Genomic DNA, 19053 nt, shown 5'->3' with positions numbered 1-19053 from the left:
TCTAATTGCACTAAATTCAGAAGTGTTAATACAGTTGAAATTTTGATTTGAAAGTCATCAGATCACTTGATAAGTAATTACCTGTAAGTCCTGACTTTGGTTGGTTTTATGGTGCTGAGTTTCCAACCCTGAATGACCCTCATGAAAATCATAACTGGGAATAACACAAATTATTCCTCATATAAAAAATAAATATATTAAGTTTTATGTAAATAATATCTGTATACATGGTGAGTTCTAGTATCAGAATGCACCGATTATACCCCTATCCTTGCCCCTCTGTAGTTTTTGCGACCAGTCATGTGATCTTAAGTGGATGCGCCATTTTCATGAACTGCGCCGTGGCCTTGGCAGGTTGCCAGGGTCTCCCATACCGCAGAAGTGTCAGAGTGCTTCTGTCACGCCTTTGGGTTATGTGAAACCCTCAAACGCCGCCAGGGCCAGTTTGGAGCTGAAAGAAAAGGGCAGATCCCAGCGCATTTTCTCTGATTGAAGGCTACCATACAACAATGAGAATAGCAGTATATGAAATGTAGCTCGTGGGGGTATTGGGGTGCCCACAAGGGGATTAAAATTGAAATATGGGCAGGAGTTTTTATTTGTGTGGGGGTTTATTAAATCTTCTATATTATAAGGAATAATCTAGGCCTACTTTAAATTACTACAGATTTTAAAACATAAATGGCTACAGAACATCTGTAATGTTTACACTATTTAATTAGGTAAATCTGTCTTTAGTATATGTTTGTTCAGATATATTCTTCTTTATTTAATGTGTAGAGGTTGAGAGGAACATTTTTAAATACTGCTGCACAGGAAAAGGGTCCATAACCCATAGGGGGTCGTTTAAATGGTATGCATCCTTGGGAAAGAAAAATTGAACCTGCCATGCTCCTCGAGTCGTGAGAGTGCGCCCAGATTACTGCCAAGCTGCAAGGTTACGAAGCAAGATGGCGGTGTTTGCTGAGCAGCAGCCGATCGCAGACGTTTCTAGCGAAGTACGGAGTTGTAAGTACTGCGTCTCGTATTACAGGGCAGCGCAGAAACGAGGTTTCCTTTTGCAGAGCGAAGTTATTGAAATCAGATGAAAGCGTTTAGAAAGCGCCTTTTTGGGGGCGCTCCTTGCTGTACAAAGAGGAACAGAGCCATATCCACTCTACAAATGGTTCTCTGTTCTCTGCTTGGAAAATGAACTGATATTTGGTGGCTTTGGGGTGTTTTCAATTGGCCGCAAATTTATTTATTTTTTCCCGCAGCGTTAAAAAAAAAATCTCCCGCGGGTTTTTAACTGCTATAACGACCGTTTTAGTTAACGCAGCGTTAAAACTCGTGCAATTCAATTGAAAAAGAGGGAACACTGCCCCCGCACGTTAATCAATGGTGTTTGCGAGTTTTTACAGGAGTGAAGGGAAGTTCTAACGCTTTCATGTATAACACAAAAAAAAGGATTGTCATACATTTTCATACATTAGATTGCATTACACAACTTATTTATTTTATAGTATCTACATTTTAGTACTTTCTTTAGCATATTTTACCATGTCAAAACACATTAGTACATACATATTTGTACCAAAAACATACATAAATATATTTAATTAGTGATTTATTTTTATTTATTTTTTTCATTATTTTTTCACAAGAAAATCAACTTACACAAGTTAGACATTACTGATAAACATAGTTTCTCTTTTTTTTTTTCATTATTACCTGATTTCAAATAGTTTTCATAGGTTTCTTTTTTTTAGCACACCCCAAAGAGGTGCGAGATAAAAGAGCATATGGGCCTGTTTAACGCGCCGCGTTAAAAAACAATTGAATAACTTTTAACGCGGCTGCCTCCTGCACACCCTATACTTTCAATAAACCTTCTACTGGAGCGCGAGAGGACCGTTTCATGAAAAAACTGAGCGTTACAAAATGGAATTGAATCGAGGGTAAAGTTAACCCGCTCGAAAATGATAAAAAAAAAAACAGTGTTAAAATGCCTTAACGTGGTGTTAAAAAATATCTCGCGGCCAATTGAATTCCCCCCCTTTGCGTTCAATTATTTTATTTTAGTTTCTTCTATGCTTTAGTTTTTGTAAATGTCCCCCAGTGTATATGCAATATTTTCCACGATTTATTCATATAGTGAGCTGTCGCTGAGAACAGACACATTGCAGATCATCGCTGTGCGGTGCAAAGCTGAGTCCACCAGTTTGTTGTGTTTCTGCTGCAGCATTTGTGCTTGTATGGCAGCTCAGTAGACGTGCACAGTATCTGGTTGGACACTGGGTGGCGCCAAACGGTCTATTATACCCCTAGAGCGATTGCACGTTGATAAGATTGTCATCAATAGTTCAATAAGCAATATATTTTTCTTGTTATTTCTTACCTTGGTGCTAAATATATATAAGAGCAGATTCTGACTCCGGCATGGTAGCTATCTAACTTACACAAATTTGTAATATATTCCATTCCTCGTTATTTAGTATTTCCTGTCTATGTTCCCCTTAAACTTAAAAATAATCTAGCCTGAATTTTTTTTCCTTGATAGTACAGAAGATGCGTGTACTAGTCTTCTATTTAATTCAGCTGAGTCAAATAAAGTCATGAACATTGTATCAGGAAGGGATTCAAATACATTCACAAGAGCAGCAAGCAGCATGTGTTACAATGAATCTGATTTCTTCAGCATCTCCAAGCGAACATACTGTACACATATATTTAGAAGCAACAATATATCTTGTGATGTGTGAGTCAGAATAAACACATCCCCTTGCACAACAAAATTAGGGCACTTGTGATAGCGATTTCACAACGTTCTCTCGCTGCGCTTTCTCTTGTTTTAACAGTCTGTTTTCATTTGTTTCCTTGTTTGTATGTGATCTACCAGATTTATGTATTTTATATGTAAATATTTTGCCTCCGTGCCAGCATTTGCTAAAAGACAACAAATAATAAACAAATCTAGGATATGTTTCATATACTGTGCAGCCTCTCACACGCAAATGTGTCAGCTAACTTAGCAGTTGCAAATATTGTGGTCGACCCTCTAGAAGTGTTAAAAACTGTTACGTTTCGTTGCCAGTGCATAAACCTTTTATTCTGTGTTTGTCGGGTATGAGTCAGTTTCCTTGCGGTTTATTTACTATCAAGTGCAAACTTGGTGGAAATGTGTTTAATAATAATTATTATTATTATTATTATTATTATTATTATTATTATTATATAAAATCCAAACATACTCTAAAGTGCTATACAGTGGGGAAATACAACAAACATTAATAACTAAATGTGAAAGTCACTTAATGCATAAAGTTAAGAATCTGGTCACTGAAGCTTGCAATCTAACAGAAAAACTAGTCAAATGGCACCCTTTACTATTAATGACGGCTGTGTATGCAATGCTAGAACATATAGCAACCAATCAGATTCTAGCTATCATTTGTTTAGTACATTCTACAAAATGACAGCTAGAATCTGATTGGTTGCTATAGGCAACATCTCCACTTTTCAAACCCGCCGGAAACTCTCAGCTTGATACATTTACCGCTAGATGTGAGAGTGTGCGGCTGTCATCTAATTGGCCACTGAAAAAGGCCAATCAGAAGCAATCTGTGAGCAGCCTTACATCACATGACATGACGTGACGTGACAGAGCCTCAATTCCAGACCAAACAAGTGTCCTGCTGATTAAATGGGTCATGTTGGCATGTTTTCAGCACAGATGGGTAGAGGCTTCTCTAATAAAATACTGCCGTAACTTAAGCTTTTCTGAATCATTTTGTATTATTTCCTTTACTGAGAATAAATACCCAGAGGTGGATTTATCAAACCTTCGAAGAAGGAAAAGTGGAGGTGTTGCCCATAGCAACCAATCAGATTCTATCTATCATTTACCTAGTGCATTCTAGAACATGATAGTTAGAATCTGAATGGTTGCTATGGGCAACACCTCCACTTTTTTTTCTTCTTTGATACATCTAGACCCTAGTTTTGTTTTATTACTGCATTAGTTCCCGATTGTAATTGCTGTGAAATCTGCTGCTACATAGATAAACGTTGATTGTGTGCATTACTCATTAATTGCTACGTCATTGCTGCAGTTGCAACATCTAACGGTCAGCTTGGTTTTCCTGCTAGTCAGTGAATGTTGCATCAAGGTGCTGAAAACAAATTGGGACACGTATCATGTTGGTCAGTTGTTTGTTTAATTAGATACATTATAGGTCAACATAATGCAGGAATTGTAAACCAAGCAGATCAAAAAGGATTCACAATTCTCTCACCGCTGTATTTTAAGACGTAGACATCACAGGGGAGAGTATGTAATATGTAAACAGAACACATGTAAATTACAACTAAATCTATACATTTATTTTATATGTTATATTGAGAGTGGAGATCCCACCGCCAAGAGTTCATTAAAACGCTCTTTTTTTATGGGAATGTTTTGGCAGCCTCGATCCTAAAAACTGAGGTGAAGTATCTTGAATCAATCAATGTCACTCCCTGAGTTATGAACTGCAAAAGACTAAAGGGATCTATATATTAAGGCAAATTCCCAGTCTTCATCCATATTGTCGTCAGAGGGCGTGGCCAGGGGAGGAGTCAGGGGGAGTGCACGCATAATAATGATATTAAAGCAGACTTTTTCTATACCCCTACTAAAATTTCGTTCTGCTCCAAGAACAAATCACTGGGGTTCTATATACATAAGTAAATGGAGCCCTAAATCTTTATCTGTAATGTGACTAAACTAAGCAAATGAACTCCTGAAATAATGGATGGAATTTAGAGATTAAGCCCCCCTACCTCGTGACATCACACTCAGTTCTCTGGAAATCATAAAGAAACAAAATTAAACATATAAGATAACCTGAGCCGCTGACTGATGAAGGTTCTGGTGTTTTGTGTACAAGCGAGAGCTGAAGGATTTAGTTAATTGTACAACAGATCTGATACATGATATTATTATGATCATGCATTACATTTCAATTTGGAGATTTAGGGTTAGATTTACTATAGCTTCTAAAAAAACGAAAAGTGTAGGTGTTGCCCGTAGCAACCAATTAGATCCTAGCTGTCATTTATCTAGTACATTCTAGAAACCGATTGGTAGAATCTTATTGGCTGCTATGGGCAACACTTCTGCTTTTCCTTTTTAGAATCTACCGCTTAGTTGCTTTTAGACACGCTAAGGTTAAAGGCGAAGGGACCAAACTCACCACTTCCTTAAAAAAACACTCTGTATTTTTACTTATCTTTAAAAACACTTTGCTATAGTAAAAAAAAAAATAGGGACATTGTAAAGTAATTAAATACAGAGAGAGGAAAAGAAAAGAAACATCTAACGGTCACAGAATGGGAGATGTTCAGTATAACTAGTAAACAAAAGATGGATATAATTACAGAGACAAAGACACATTTGCTATGAAACTAGTCTCTATTTATGGCAAGTCTATGCCGTTTCTGGTATAGAAGATTAGGGGGTAAACTTCCCTTTACAAGGCAGCGCCGCTTTAAATTTAAGCGCTGAAGACGCCGATCTCGCCGGAGGTGAAGAATCCGGACATTGATACATTTACCCCTAGGTGTCATGTTGTAAAGGAAGAAAGATCTAAAGGGATCAGGCAAAATTTAGTTTGGGTGCAAAACTGGCCAGGGTTACGGGTGAGCTAACAAGTCATAAAGAGAGATTTTAGAAAGGCTCTACCCATGTGTAGCTGTACCTACTGTTTAATATGATTGCCCAAAGATCGGATGTGTGGGCAGCCAGGGGCAAACGCAGGATTTGTAGAGGGGAGTTTCCACACCACGCCACCAGTGGGTGTGACCAGCATGCATGGGGGCGTAGCTATAATATTAGACAGTGCTTGGCTGCTCTCCAACTCTTCCTATCCCCATAATATACATGGGCAATGCTGCATGCACTACTGTTAGGTGCACGCAGCTCTCCCTTTTCAAGCAGAGCCGTGTGAAGCGGGGGCAGGGTCCAACCACCTCAATTATACAGTGCCCCAGGCTTGGAGGGGGGTTTCCAGGCTAGGAGACCCCCCTTGGTTTGCCTATGGCAGCCTTCAGCCAACTGCATTTTCCAGCATGGCCGATCAGAATCAAATTTTGAACAGGTTAAATGTTTGTTTTTGTCCAATTTGATCACTGTTCATAACAGCTCCCTCAACTAGAGAAACAGCAGAAGAAAGAAAATAGAAAGTAGAAGGAAATCATAAGTTGGGAGGGAACTTCTGAATTCGGCTCGATGTGGGTACAGTCACTGACACTGACTACCAAGGACTCCCCCTGATATTTGCATACATACACAGTACATGTATTTTAAGCCTCGGCCGTGCCTGAATCCAGGCCAAGATTTAACATATTTGTTGCAACAAATCCACAACCCCAACTTCCATCTGTATCAAAGGTGTAAATGTTTTTTACCGGTTACTAAAAACAATTTAAGTATATTGGTAGGCGTACATTAGTACAATAAAATATAATAATAGTGGTAAGTTGATGAAATAAGGAGCAGCCAGCTGCCCGCAAGATTATGTTCCCTTTGTCTGGGCCTTGGTGTCCTGTCAACGATTCCACGGTATCTGAATTTGCCCAACGCCACTAGTGCGGATTCCAGCGGGATGGATGAATTCCAAGTGGTTTGTTTCAGTATATAAAATACGTACAGAACCTTTGAGCTTCTTTATGAATGAGGGCGAATCGAGGCATTTAAGGACATTCTTAAAGATCCAGAAGGATTCACGGAGATGAAGGACGTTTATCTGGTCATTGGCATGTTCATATACACTTTCTTGTCATCTAGAAGATAGAAACAGGACAATGATATGAACATAGAAAGATCATGACAACAACATTTATATACTCTGCTTTACAGTGACACATTGACCTTTAATACAGTACATTGGTGGTTAGTAATAGATGTCTATGGGGGTGGAATGTTTCGTGCCAAACATCGCAACAAAACAGCCAATGATTTTATTTTTAATAAAATACAAAATGAATAATCAAAAGTTATGTGAAGGAGCACAAGTGGTAGAATCTTTAAGAAAAAAATATATAAGGCACCACCCTATATATAATATAAAGGATTTTGTGGGTGTATTTAAAAAAAATGTGTTACTTTTATACTTACAAAAGAAGGAAGGTTATATCTGCTGTATTATAAGAAGCCTAATAGTAAATGTTTTCTCTATGAAAACAAACGTTTACGAAGTTTATTGTGCTTATAAACTTGTGTTGCAAAATATGGTGAAAAATGTCACGGTCTACGGGACCAAATAAAGAAATACGATGTAAATTAACCTTTATTCAATATCTTTTAAAATAATTTATACATAAAAGCAAAAAATTTAAAATGTTTAAAACCCAGATAGGCCAATGAGTGAAGGATTCAATATTATTTCTGTTTTGCATGATACTGATTTAAAATGTAATTAGGATACTAATATATATATATATATATATATATATATATATATATATATATATATATGACATTTGGCCAGATATCACATTAATGTGTATGCTTCAACGATGAACGATTATCATTCCAAAGCACATTATATTGTTCCATTTGATTTTATAAACGGATCAAAAATCTTGTTCAATGATGAAATTATGTCGTTCCAATCCTGCAGTGTGTGCGCACTCAGGACCGGCAGTGTCCATAGATCTCTATGGAGTGTGCAGAGTCAGGATCTTTTCAGCCGATGGTTATGATAGCTGAAGAACACAAATCTGACAGTAAATCGTGTAACACCTGTATAGTGTGTGTGTGTGTGTGTGTGTGTGTGTGTATAGTGTGTACACATGAATCGGCTGCAGATCGGGACATTTTTTGTTTTTTTCCGTCGTTGATAAAATCGTTAACTATATCTCATCAGGAGCAATTTTGTATAGTGTGTACCCAGTCTTACGAAGGAGGGGATAAGTCCTTCATCTAATAGTCGAGGGAAGGGGAAGTTTGTGTAACAACACTCCCAAAAAGTGAAAATCCCTTTCTAAACTACATTTAACGGCACCTTTTGATAATGCATTTATTTATTACACCGACAAGATCGTTCGTACCATTTTCTGCTCGATTCTGGAAACTTTGCTTAGTGCAGAAGTATACAACCAGGATGATAATGACCGTTAATAAAATGTCTCCAACGATCACGCCGACCAGGGTTACGGTATCGATCCGATAACAGTCCCCACATGCTGACTCTGCAAGACAGAAGCAGATACGTGGGGGGAGGTGAGAAGCCATCACATACTATTCCGGTACAAGTCAGATTTATCTATTTGTATGTATCACAGACATAGTAACACCAGAGGGAAGCTTGTATCCTTCGGGCAGATGTTTATTCACTTCGGGAATGACTCTCAGTGATATAAGAACCTCAGAACGAGTGAAAACTTAGTTCTTCTGAAAGTCCGAGAGATACAGTCTCCAAGAGATATTCTTACAAAGTGTTACAGTATCAGACACTTTAAGCAACATGACGTACAAACATAAAATACACAGAACAGAGAATACTGATCAGGTACTGTTAGAGAAACAGGTGAAACACGTCACACACAGACAGGTCCGAATTTATTTTTCAAACACTCAAATTACTCATTTATGGGAGGGGAATGACATAGCGAGTGGAATATATTACATTATTGTTTACCTGTCTCAGAGGACGCTGCAAGTACTAGAAAAAAGAAGGAGAGAGAGAGATTAGTAACGGAGTAAAACTGGATTACAAATTAGCCACACCAGGCCTTTGCCTATGGGCATCTCAGCTCAGGCCACCTCATCTCATTTAGCGATCTTTCTGTTTTTACTAACTCACTGCGGTATATTTTGCTAAGTAAACAGTTTACAGCATGAATTACACTTGCACATCCCCATGTCACTTAATCCCCAAGCTCATGACCGTATGTTACGCAGGGTACACTCTACAGGTTTCACCCAATTATCAGGCCAATCACAGGATAAATGACCATTCAGCCTAATATCACATTAGTGTGTACACTCAAATGAGGAATAATTATCATTACAAAGCTCATCGTATCGTTTGATTTGATTTTATAAATGGACTAAAAATCTTTGCCCTTTGTCAGTCAGACTGCCAAACCTTCTATATTTGCAGCCTCATGTCCTTTAATTGTTTCTAAGACCTACTTATTATAATAACTTCAATTTTTTATTATTTTAAAGCTATCCACTCAATTTCTTAAATAAAATCATATTACCCGTTTCAGTGTAAGATTGTTATCAACTTATATGTAACTGCCTCATGTATTTCTGATTTTGACTACTGCATTAGTTATGTCCGATCTGTATTTGCGCTGTCACTAGGCTCTGCCCCCTGATGACAAGGAGTGGCCGCGTCATTGAAGGGGTGTGGTCAACTACTGGTGGGGCTGGGCCACCGGCCAAAGGGTCGTGGCCAATGGGGACAAGCGCCAAGAGAGGGGAGCCATCTTCTAGCTGGGATCTGGGAGGGAGGAGGTGGTAAAGTCAAAAGTGGCATGGACCCCAGCATGGGCAGCAACAGCCCCACATTACTCTGTGAGGGGTGGTAAGCAAGGGGGTAAGAGTCTTCAATTATGCAACAGTAGGAGCCCCCTTGGAAAATGCCCCCATACTGGTGGGGGGGGGGTCACTGCATGGAGGCAGTGTGGCTATATGTTGAGGAGGGTCTCTGACGTAGGGGATGGTGCGCACGAGCGTAGTGAGTGAACCTCTGGACCATGCCTACAGCCTGTCTGTGTATATGAATGGATCCGCTGATGCTGGATAATGACTGTACCTACATTATCAGATGCGTGAACTGTCAGTAAAATTTTACTGCTGCAAAGTGTGAGGTGGAGGAGTTGAAGTGGTCATATAACCTTTACCTGCAACTGTTCTGGAGGAGAAGAGGAGGTCAATAAAGTGTTTTTCTTTTTTAAACTGAGGTGTCCTGGTGTCCAATATTTCATTGCACTGCACATGTGACCCGTGTATTCCGGCGGGGGTCTCGTACCCACCAGCTAGTCGGGGCAGAACGTACTGACTGTAATTTGCAATATGCCCTACAGAGCAACCCTTCACAGTACCATTGTCCAACTCTACGGAATCTGTGGCACCTTATAAATAAATAATCATAATACGGCCGTATCGTTAAAGGTAAGCATTATATTGCCGCTTGTTAAAGCAATGATCTATCTTATATATCTATATATATTTATTATTTTTTTGAAATTTTGACACAAATTGTTATTAAGAGTCAAGAGTACAAAATAACAGACATCAGAGGCATTTACATATGACATAACATATACATTTGAAGGGTTGCTTCAGTCAATGAGAGGAACAATACACTGAGACCATGTAAAAGAGAGAATAGAATGACCAGTAGATTTTCATATAATAAAGAGAGTTCGAGAGGGAGAGAAAGAAGGAAGAAAGGGGAGAGAAGAAGGAGGAAGGGAAAGATGTGACACAGGAATGAAGGGATAATAGAAGATAGAGAACGAGAAAGAAGAGAATAAGGAGTACAGGAGGCGATGAAGAAAGGAAGAAAAACAAAGAGAAAGAAAAAGGAAGATCGGAGGGTGGTGGGGCAGGAACCAACATTAGGGTGAAGGGGATGGGAGGGGTAGGGGAAGCACAAGTTAGGTAAAAGGAGATTGGTAATGAAAATAGGACATCCAAGGTTCCCAAACCTTATTGAAGGTTTTGGAATTGTTGTGTATAATACTGGTCATAAATTCCATTCGGTGAACCTGGCAAATCCTGGCGACCACGGTGGAGATAGGGGAGGGCATGTGGCGGCAGAGAGCAGGTGGCGAGCCAGCTCATGTTTGATGTTTAGTGGCTGAGGGGAATCCAAGGAGTAGAAGGAAGAATTTGGGTTTGAAAGGAAGAGAGATTTTAATTATTGATTCTAGGGACTTGACCTCGCGCCAGAAAGGGATTAGTTTCAGACAAGACCACCATATCTATCTTATATATTTTTATACGCACCAGAGAAGTCAATAACACAGCATTCTCCCTTTTAGTAACCCCCATACTTACTTGCACAGCGATTCTTTAATAATTTTGTTATTTCAACACCCTACTTTCTAACTTTCGAACCTACTTTGACTTTTTTCGCACCCGCGTTTATACCTAGAAGTTATTAGATCCCATAGCAAAATTTTAAAGGATGACCCCCACTGCAAACCACTTGCCGCATCCCCTAAAAATACCCAACATCACTCCAAAACAATCACATGTTTATCAGTTGGCTTTGAGTATATAAATATTATATATATATATATATATATATATATATATATATATATATATATATATATATATATATAATTTTTTTCCTCCGTAGCTCTCAGAGCCAAGCCTTGTCTGACCAAATCAATATGCAACCACATTTCGGGTACCACCTGCTTTCTCCTGTGCTGCTGTACATTGGGAGCTACGCTAAATTCATACCATCGATGGACCCTCTTACATTTAAAATGTCTCAATTTCATTGCAACATATTATTGGCGCCATCCTGGCTATTACTACACTCCCACGCACTCTATCATCTAGTTTCAGATTCAGTTGTCACAAGTCCCCACCAATTTCCTACTCTTTCCTTTCTAAAACCATAACTACTTTGTGAGATACAATTTTATTTAGCGTGACCTCTCTTAATCTCAATAATTCAGCCTAGCTGCGCTTAGCAGAGGGGAATGTATCATTTTCCCATACATTTATGTTACCCCCTAATATGCAAACTCGAGGGGTTGTATCCGCCATCTCTTCCCCTTCTCTCTGTTAAGTTTATGTTCTTTTCAGATGATTGCATATGCCTTGAGTGGAAATTAATATAAACTGCTTAAATGCTTTTAATGATATTTTTTTCCCCCAAATAAATGCATTTCTGAAATGAAAGACAGAACTGTACTTGTAAAACTGTCCACAAGTTTTGGCGAATAGTTTTATATTCATATATATATTCATATATATATATGTAAACTTAGGATATATATTTGTATATATATATATATATATATCTTAAATTTACACATTTTATTTACTTTCACTGTGGTTATAGAGATTTGCTGCTCGTTACTCTGAATGAAGTTTAGAAGCCTTAAAAAAAATGTAAAAATATATGTTTTAAATGCCTGATTGATTCATTAATTGTTCGTGATAAAAATAATGTTTTGGGTAAGTAAGAATAATTCACATAACTGTGTAAATAACTGTGATATAGAGATGTTAGGAATAGACCATACATGCTACACAATCACATTAATATTCCTCCATTGTCAAACTGAAGGTCATAGATCTATTCTCACAATGACGTCTCAGTTTCTGTATCACTCACCAGTGTACAGAATACGTCTCCTACACAGGGAAACTCACCACTATCTGTTCTCAGAATCTCTGCACAATGTATCGCTTCGTTACAAGTGACTTGTTGCTTTTAATTGCTGTGGTTGACTTTGGATGTAATAAACAGACAAATGTACTTCAATCAGGACTCACATCATGTACTGTACTGTAACTGTACGTTATTCATTTCCCTAAATATATACATGTAACATAAGCCGGACTGGTATCAGAAACCGTGGGGCCCAGAACAAATTAATCTGGCAGGGCTCCTCCCTCGTTACAATACATTCCCCCTCTCACTTCACAATACATGCCCCCCTCCCTCTGCAAAATGCATGCCCCCCTCCCTCTGTACAATACATGTCTCCCTCCGTCTGCACAATGCATGCCCCCCTCCCTCTGCACAATACATTCCCCCTCTCTCTTCACAATACATGCCCTCCTCCATCTTCTTATTACATGCCCACCTCAATTTTCACAATACATGCCCCCCTCCCTCCTCACAATACATGCCCCTCTCCCTCTGCACAATACATGCCCCCCTCCCTCCTCACAATACATGCCCCTCTCCCTCTGCACAGTACATGCCCTCCTTCATCTTCTTATTACATGCCCCCCTCCCTCCCCACAATACATGCCCCCCTCCCTCTGCACAATACATGCCACTCTCCCTCTGCACAATACATTCCCCCTCTCTCTTCACAATACATGCCCTCCTTCATCTTCTTATTACATGCCCCTCTCCCTCTGCACAATACATGCCCCCCTCCCTCCTCACAATACATGCCCCCCTCCCTCTGCACAATACATTCCCCCTCTCTCTTCACAATACATGCCCTCCTCCATCTTCTTATTACATGCCCACCTCCATTTTCACAATACATGCCCCCGTCCCTCCCCACAATACATGCCCCCCTCCCTCTGCACAATACATGCCACTCTCCCTCTGCACAATACATTCCCCCTCTCTCTTCACAATACATGCCCTCCTTCATCTTCTTATTACATGCCCCTCTCCCTCTGCACAATACATGCCCCCCTCCCTCTGCACAATACATTCCCCCTCTCTCTTCACAATGCATGCCCTCCTTCATCTTCTTATTACATGCCCCTCTCCCTCTGCACAATACATGCCCCCCTCCCTCTGCACAATACATTCCCCCTCACTCTTCCCAATGCATGCCCTCCTCCATCTTCTTATTACATGCCCCTCTCCCTCTGCACAATACATGCCCCTCTCCCTCTGCACAGTACATGCCACTCTCCCTCTGCACAATACATGCCCCCCTCCCTCTGCACAGTACATGCCCCCCTTCCTCTGCAACATACATGCCCCCCTAACTTTGCACAATGCATTCCCCCGACTCACTTACCTTGGCCTTGATGCAATGCGGTGACTCCCTGACACACATAGATTGGGCAGTCTAGTGATGATGTCACCACGCCGTGTGCTCCCAGCTTACCAGTGACTAGGAGCCGCCACATGGTGGTGAGACACAGAGTCCCGGTGGTTAGACTAGGGGGACCGGACAGACGGAGGGGACGGTAATATCTTCCTCACCGCTATTCTAGACTTTCAATCTTCAATTTAAAAATGATTCATACAACAATACAACTATATCAAGAACCATTTTGACGTGATGGTTAATTAGTCGTTAACCTAGAGCCAGTTAGCCGATCGCGGCAATCTATCAACTTGCAGCCGTCAATTCAACGCACGACCGTGCAACAATATCCGATGAGCAAAGAGTACGGCCTCATCATACTACTACATCCTTAGGACATCAGATAATGTCAAGGAATACAATGAACAGTTAAAGTCTATATATTAAATATTCACTTGCATGGTTCCATCGCAGTTAGTTCCCACACGTTCTGCATGCCTGCAGACATACAGCATGCCTTTCATCTAACAGTAAAACAGGAGAGATCAAAATAATGTAGTAAACCAATGTAATACTGGGTGTTCCTCTCTTCTATGGGTGTCACCTTGATGAAGTCAAGAGGCGAAACGCGTAGGGTAGCCATACCGCATTCCCACTGGGATTGCACCGCTGTCTGGGCGGAAGTGACATCACTTCCAGGTTTTCGGACCTAGAAGCGGCGGACGTTGACTACCCGAGCAGAAGGACTTCCTCAGTGACAAACTATTCATTAGTTTTAATTAACTATCAGTTTTTAATCTTGCTTATAGATATAGCTGTCATCTTTTAACTGCACATGAGTGGCCTGACGCCTTCTCTCTATTATATTATAGGTTGTTGTGTAATGGGTTATAGAACGTAGGCTGGGTACACACTGCAGAAAATTTCTCCCGATGTGATATCGTTAACGATTTTACCAACGACCGAAAGTCTCAATCAGCAGCAGATTCCTGTGTACACACTATACACGTTTTACCGTCAGATCTGTGATCTTCATCCGTCATAACCATCGGCTGAAAAGATGGTGACTCTGCACCCTCCATAGAGATCTATGGACACTGCCGGTCCTGTGTGCTTACACACTGCAGGATTGGAACAACATCGTTCCATCGTTTATAGAGATTTTTAGTCCGTTTATAAAATCAAATCAACAATACGATGAGCTTTGTTTACGATAAAACATGATCATGGGAGCGTACACACTAATGCAATAAGACCTAACAGTCATTTATCATGTAATTGCCTGACAATCAGGTGAAAAACCTGTAGAGTGCACCCAGCCTTCTTAGGACTAAGAACAAAACAACAGAATGGAATAACTTCACCAAACGTGTCACAAACATAAAAACATAAAAAATGTGCGTCCAATAATTGATTTGCCATCTCTAAGTAGTATGAATCCAAAAATACTGCAGTATTAGTTACCTCTTTTTTGGGTGCTCCTCTATTCTATGTCTAGAAGGAACCATTCCTATATTGTACTGAGGATCTGCCCGTTATCTCGAGTATATTTCACCCTTATGATTTCTTCCGATAGGACACATAAAATTTTTGGGGAAAGTATGAAACATTGTTTTGTATGCATTGAGATTTACATATTAAACTATATTGTGCTCTCATTTTATGATTTCATTGTTTCAGACGAGTTCCTGGCTCAGGACTTTACAGCAGTAGCAGCAACATTATGAAGTTTAAACTGTTTGGAAATATTAGAGGATTTTGGGGAGGTAGGAGGGCAATAGACACCGGGCGTACAGTATATTTCATAATGCAGGGCTGTAATTTATACTTTTCCAGTCTAACACAGATGAACTATGGACCCTAGCTGTCGTTCCTTTAATTCCATAGTCATCAGCCTTATCCATCCTGTCCGGGAGATATTTGTCTGCAAACAAACGTAGCCGTACCCTTCTCCAACATTATCCCAGGATTATTTATTTCATTGATGAATGCAAAAGGAGTGTTTAATGTTAATTAGTTGTAGAACGTCAAGTTAACTCAAGAAAAAATGTTTGTACTCGCGCTGCAACAGACAAATGCATACTTGGGGGGATGTGTCAGGTTGACGTCTCTCTAATTCAGGGGTAAAAGTTTACAACAAATGTCAGAACACAGATGTCATTAAAGTGGCCTTGACATTGTATTATTAACATATTATTTTCAAATGTAGTTTAAAATTAGTGTTATTTTCTATACGTCAATGATACCATGGTGCACACAATTCTAAATTGTTACAGTAAGTTTCCCTACGCGGTAGAGCTCAAGATATCATCTTTGAGGCTTTTCTCTGTTCTCGTGGCAAAACGCGTTGTTATATTGGTGGAGACATTGGTAAATCAGTCCGATATCACTGTCTTTGTGGTTTTAAAACAAGATAACAAGCCTGACAACACTCAGTTAATTAAAATGCATTAATTCATTTTTCAGAAATGCCCATAGATGCTTTTGAAGCACTTCTGCAAACCTCCCAAAAATGATCTGCTCTACCTGATATAAAAAGTTCTGATCCAAAACTTCACACCTATTTTGCTACTGTAGCTACCCGGGCTGAGTGCATTTACTGAAGAGAATGGCGTTTTTAAATATCAATTCATTAAATCTGCCCAGGCTGGCGGATTAGGAAAATTAGCGGGAAAGTCAGGAACAGAGCATTGTGTACCAGTGAAATAATTTCAAGTGTGTGACCGGATTTGGTTCACCGCTCGGACTGTGGATCGACCTGTTTGAGACAATTATTATTACCGGTATTATGCGGCTAATTAGCTGATAGTGTCACCGAGTTTGAGGCCCCTTAAGCTAATGGAAAAATGATATTGCAAAATAATCGCGCTGTTCTAGAATCTAGCACATAAACATTGGACCTGAACACACAGTTGAACACAAAATGTCTTTGGCGTTTCGGAACTAAAATCCACAGTGATTAAATATCATTAGAACAATAGGAAAACATTGACATTTAGTTTTATAACACTAATTAAACTATTTAAGTGCGCATTTTTTAAGATATCAGCTGTTTAAACCTTACACAAATCAATATTCTACATAACAGCTATTATTATCCAACAACTTCACAATTCCAACAAATCTCTATTGAAGAAGACACCTGACTCTCAGTATTATCCTATTAGATTGCAAGCAACTGGGCAAACCTCTATCCGTCCACATGACTGATGTACATTCGTTACATTACTAAATGATTCTGCGTAAACAAAACTTTTTACAAACAAATTCTGTGAACTGAAGCTTTTCTGAAATAACCTTAAACACAAATAACAAGCTTAATATCCGTTCGAAATTTGTATTTTTTTGGTTATAAAATAGCTGGAAAAACAATACATGTTCTCCAACTAAGGATCAAGCAAAGGTACAACAAGGAATTGATACAAAAAAAAAACTATTCTGACTTATAAGAACTCTGAAGTTTGTTTGTTACAAAATGTATCACATGACCCATACAGCGGTAACATTTGATACTTAAAATAAGCATCACTTTGATCAGGGTAACGACCCAGAGAGATTGTGTTTCATCCTCCCAAACTCCTGAATGTTACACCCAGACATGGATTAAGGGACAGTGCTCTCACCCATAGGCAGCCAGAATAGAAAAGCATAAAAGGTGGTCTGCAAAGGCTCCTTCATTGTTTCACAGCTCCCGAATCTCTCTGCCAGTTGCCCCCCCCCGTCTGTGCTCTGCTCATTAAACAGGATGTCACAAGTGGTTACTGTCTTCCCCTCTAAAAAAATTCAGAGGGGAACTAATGAGACATAGATTCATCCACAACAATACGCACTTCCTCCCTGCTCTGTCAACTCGCTTCAAACTCTGTATTTCATATATTTTGCTCTATTCTGTAAGCTCTTGGGGACCTGAGTCATTAAGGAGAGTAAAGCATATAAAAAGAGTAGCTTTGTATCTGGGCAAAACCATGTTGCATTGGAGGGGGGGGGGGGGTAAATGTAAAATGTGGGGGCAGATTTATAGTTGGGGTAGGGCATGTCCTAGATCAACTTTAAATTTCAGTGTACAATAAAGCTATTATGTATTTGTGCGCTAGATGAAAAAACAGCCAGTATTTAACTGATGTGCAAAATAATAAACTAATTTACACCCCTTACATTGATTAGCATGGTTTGTCCCAGAGAACATTTTACTCTTTTTTTTTGCCTTACCTAACTTAATGACTCAGGCCCTTGGAGTTTAGTATAATCGTAATTATGAAAATAAGTGGTACACCGACAACGACTTACAGAAGTCAAATAATTTCTAACTAGGGCTAATGATAGTCTGTGCATTGGAGGGGGAGGAGACAGACACAAAAATAAATCTAGACGTTTAAAAATAAAATAAATAAGTTAGTAGCTATAATATAATGATAAAGATATCTTATGCCATCTTCCTTTAATCCACATGCATTTACCAACATCCTAAAAGCTCTATTGTGTCATTGGAGTTAGTCGAAATGTCTGCAATGTTATAATGTCGACGCAGACAATCTCTACACATTCAAAATGTCGACATGTAAAACGTGTACATACTGTCATAATGTCTACAGAGGTGTAATGTCAGCAGAAATCAAGAGAAGTAAACAAACAAAACTACAATCAATGTAAAATAAATTGCCCCCTCCCCCTCCCAAGCAGCTTAACCAGCCCTAATGCTGCTAGGATAAGCTGGTATGGGGAAAATCAGGGGAGCAAAAAGTGTGGGGTACCCCGAATTTACTAACACCCGCACTGGGCTTTGCCAGCAGGCGCTGGTGGCGCTACAACAGCGAAACCCGCAGTGTGGGGTACCACTGCCATTAAGTCAAACCAACCCTAGGCTGGACAGCACAGAGCTGGAATCCCTAAGGGGATCAGGTCCACAAAAAAAGCGCCCCCTGCCTCTCCCCACAGGTTTAACCAGCACTGTGCAGATAGCACTAGGGCACTTCCCACACCCCTGGGACGGTGGACATGGGTTAATATTAATTGTTTAAATGTATAAATCTATTTTGTCCAATGTGCACTACAGGTTCCAGCATACCTAGCCTGACATTAAGTGTCTGGACATGATGGCCCATGTAATACTACAAGTGCCAGCATGTCCTGGCACCCAGGGCCCGTTGCGACCTCTATTGCATCAGGGAAAGATGTAAATAAAACACTTTTAATTGAAATAAAACACGCCTACACCACCTTCATTCACCTTCTTTCTTACTCGCCTAGATCCAGGGTCTTTATCTGTAATAAATCCAGGATTTTCGCCGTGCAAAACAAAAAACCCAGATACACGACGTAAGC

At 39.7% G+C, this 19053-nt stretch overlaps 1 protein-coding gene across 1 annotated transcript; it reads right to left on the bottom strand.

Moving 5' to 3' along the window:
- Nucleotides 1-4177: 4177 nt before the first annotated feature.
- Nucleotides 4178-17583, bottom strand: LOC142107969 (hematopoietic cell signal transducer-like). Its single transcript, XM_075191644.1, has 4 exons — nt 17355-17583; nt 8661-8684; nt 8071-8211; nt 4178-6801 (listed from the first exon to the last, which is right to left on the bottom strand). Exons 1-4 carry the CDS (start codon nt 17407-17409, stop codon nt 6761-6763), a joined length of 261 nt encoding a protein of 86 aa, XP_075047745.1. The 5' UTR covers nt 17410-17583; the 3' UTR covers nt 4178-6760.
- Between the last annotated feature and the right edge of the window lie 1470 nt (nt 17584-19053).

The sequence above is a fragment of the Mixophyes fleayi genome, chromosome 11 (assembly GCF_038048845.1).
Source record: "Mixophyes fleayi isolate aMixFle1 chromosome 11, aMixFle1.hap1, whole genome shotgun sequence".
NCBI lineage: Eukaryota > Metazoa > Chordata > Amphibia > Anura > Limnodynastidae > Mixophyes > Mixophyes fleayi.
This window is presented reverse-complemented; position numbering and strand designations above follow the sequence as displayed.

Bases quoted from the DNA above. Each gene is read 5' to 3' on its own strand.
- LOC142107969 (XM_075191644.1), bottom strand. From the start codon at position 17,409: ATGAAGGAGCCTTTGCAGACCACCTTTTATGCTTTTCTATTCTGGCTG. The intron at 8,685-17,354 runs GTGAGAGCACTG...TCTTTTTTCTAG, and splicing joins TCTATTCTGGCTGCCTATGG to TACTTGCAGCGTCCTCTGAG. The intron at 8,212-8,660 runs GTAAACAATAAT...TCTGTCTTGCAG, and splicing joins TGCAGCGTCCTCTGAGACAG to AGTCAGCATGTGGGGACTGT.